We start from the raw sequence: 1,837 nt of genomic DNA, 5'->3' as shown, positions 1-1,837 counted from the left end.
CCATCTATCCGTCCATCTAAACTTATGCATTTACAATATTAGTAAGATGTTACTCACATTTAAAATACCTTTCTAATTGTGACAGATTTTTTTAAAATTGGCCCCATAGTTTTTACGTAAATCAAATACATACAAAAATACAAATATATTCTCTTTATAATATTAGTGTAGTTAAAGATTGAAAGAGTATTATGATAGTAGGAATCTACGGACAAGTTACTGTTAAAATTTCAACCTAACGCTCTAAAATATTTCTTTATTTCAGGTTCCGATGATAAAGAATCTATAAGTTCGGGAACCGGACTGTACAATGGGCCGCCGATTTTTCAAAATCTTCTCCTGAGATTTCTGGACAATGATGCACCGGTGTTAGGTATGATCAACATTCAGTCGTCATCAGTACTAAATAAAATAATAACAGTCCCTTCTCGTTGAGACAATTAAAAACAAAGATATTTTGTTGTTTTTCAGACGAGAGTCCAAACGCTCCGCCGGGAAATCGTCAGCAGTTCGCGAATCTGGTGCATCTGTTCGGTGAACTCATACGCAGGGATGTTTTCTCACACGACGCATACATGTGTACACTCATATCTAGAGGTAATTGAAATGATTCTATGTTACTGCGAAAAAAAAATTATAATGTACAGTCAGGGCCTTTCGTGGTGTTTCACTTTGATAAGAAATGCCTTTTTCCTTATGATACAAGCTCCATCTATACTGTGATAAAGAGGAAAAATATGTATTTTTGTATGTATTGATATAACTCAACAACTAATGCGCCGACTTCAATCTTCAATCTTCAAAATTCAAAAAAAATCTTTCACCGTTTTTTTTAATTTCGCGCGGACAAAGTCGCGAGCAACAGCTAGTTACTTATAAATAACCAATTACGCAGTAGCGAGTTGCGTAAACGACGGGATAATTGTAATGTTTTCAATATGTTCAAACGAATATGTTTTACAATCACCGCCAGATTCCCTGATTGTACATGTTAACATTTTTGTATAGGGGATCTAGTATCGCCTACGGAGCCTACGTCATCGGGCGGATCTGGCGGGCACACGGTGGCGCCCCCTGTCACCAGCACCGGCACCAATCACAACATGGACGATGATATATTTGCCAGTATTGATCTTAAACCTAAAATGGAGGTAAATCGAATCACTAATTTTACTTATATTGTCACGGAATTCACGTTGTTCGACACCGTCTCAACTAATAAATCTATATTTGTAGGAAAATGTGCGATTGGAGTTAGACGACTCAAAAATCGACGACGATCTAGATAAAATATTGCAACACATAAAAGAGGATCAGCAGAATTCAATGGATGCGCCCGACAGTCCCAAAGATCCTGGAGAACCAGTGCATAGGTACATCATTTAATATTTAAACGTATTTTTAACCACCTATTTGGGTATTTAATGTTTGTTTTCTGCAGTTTAAATTCACCAATGATGGGTCCGAGTGGGATGAGCATTGCCAACATGCAGAGTATAGGGATGGGGCCGATGTCGGTACCAGGTACGTAATTAAATTTATATTATTGTAAAACTAGCTTTCGCCCGCAACTTCGTCCAGAATTAAAACAAATATAATTAGTAGCCTATATGCTCCAAACAATGGTCTACATATATGCCAAACTAGTAGCCGTTCTGAAGATAGTAGAAACAATCCATCCATAGAAATTTTCTCATTCATCAGCAAAATTTGAAATTAAATTGGTTAAAGATGAATAGACAAATTCAGTATTTATATAATGTTAGTCAATACATGCAGGTATCCGCAGCAGCAGTTCCTGTGGTGGTGTGGGGGGTGTGCCGGCGGGGGGTTCAGG

The 1,837-nt window shown here is 37.4% G+C and overlaps 1 protein-coding gene across 1 annotated transcript in view; it reads left to right on the top strand.

The window, feature by feature from the left end:
- Window positions 1–1,837, top strand: part of LOC106110987 (mediator of RNA polymerase II transcription subunit 12-like) — a 21,620-nt gene that overhangs the window by 5,724 nt on the left and 14,059 nt on the right. Inside the window, exons 13-18 of the mRNA XM_013292956.1 lie at window positions 202–373; window positions 472–597; window positions 1,009–1,151; window positions 1,237–1,373; window positions 1,442–1,524; window positions 1,780–1,830. Of these exons, the coding sequence (XP_013148410.1) occupies window positions 202–373; window positions 472–597; window positions 1,009–1,151; window positions 1,237–1,373; window positions 1,442–1,524; window positions 1,780–1,830 (712 nt within the window). The remainder of the gene's footprint in view (window positions 1–201; window positions 374–471; window positions 598–1,008; window positions 1,152–1,236; window positions 1,374–1,441; window positions 1,525–1,779; window positions 1,831–1,837) is intronic.

The sequence above is a fragment of the Papilio polytes genome, unplaced genomic scaffold (assembly GCF_000836215.1).
Source record: "Papilio polytes unplaced genomic scaffold, Ppol_1.0 DF824180.1, whole genome shotgun sequence".
NCBI classification, from domain to species: domain Eukaryota; kingdom Metazoa; phylum Arthropoda; class Insecta; order Lepidoptera; family Papilionidae; genus Papilio; species Papilio polytes.
This window is presented reverse-complemented; position numbering and strand designations above follow the sequence as displayed.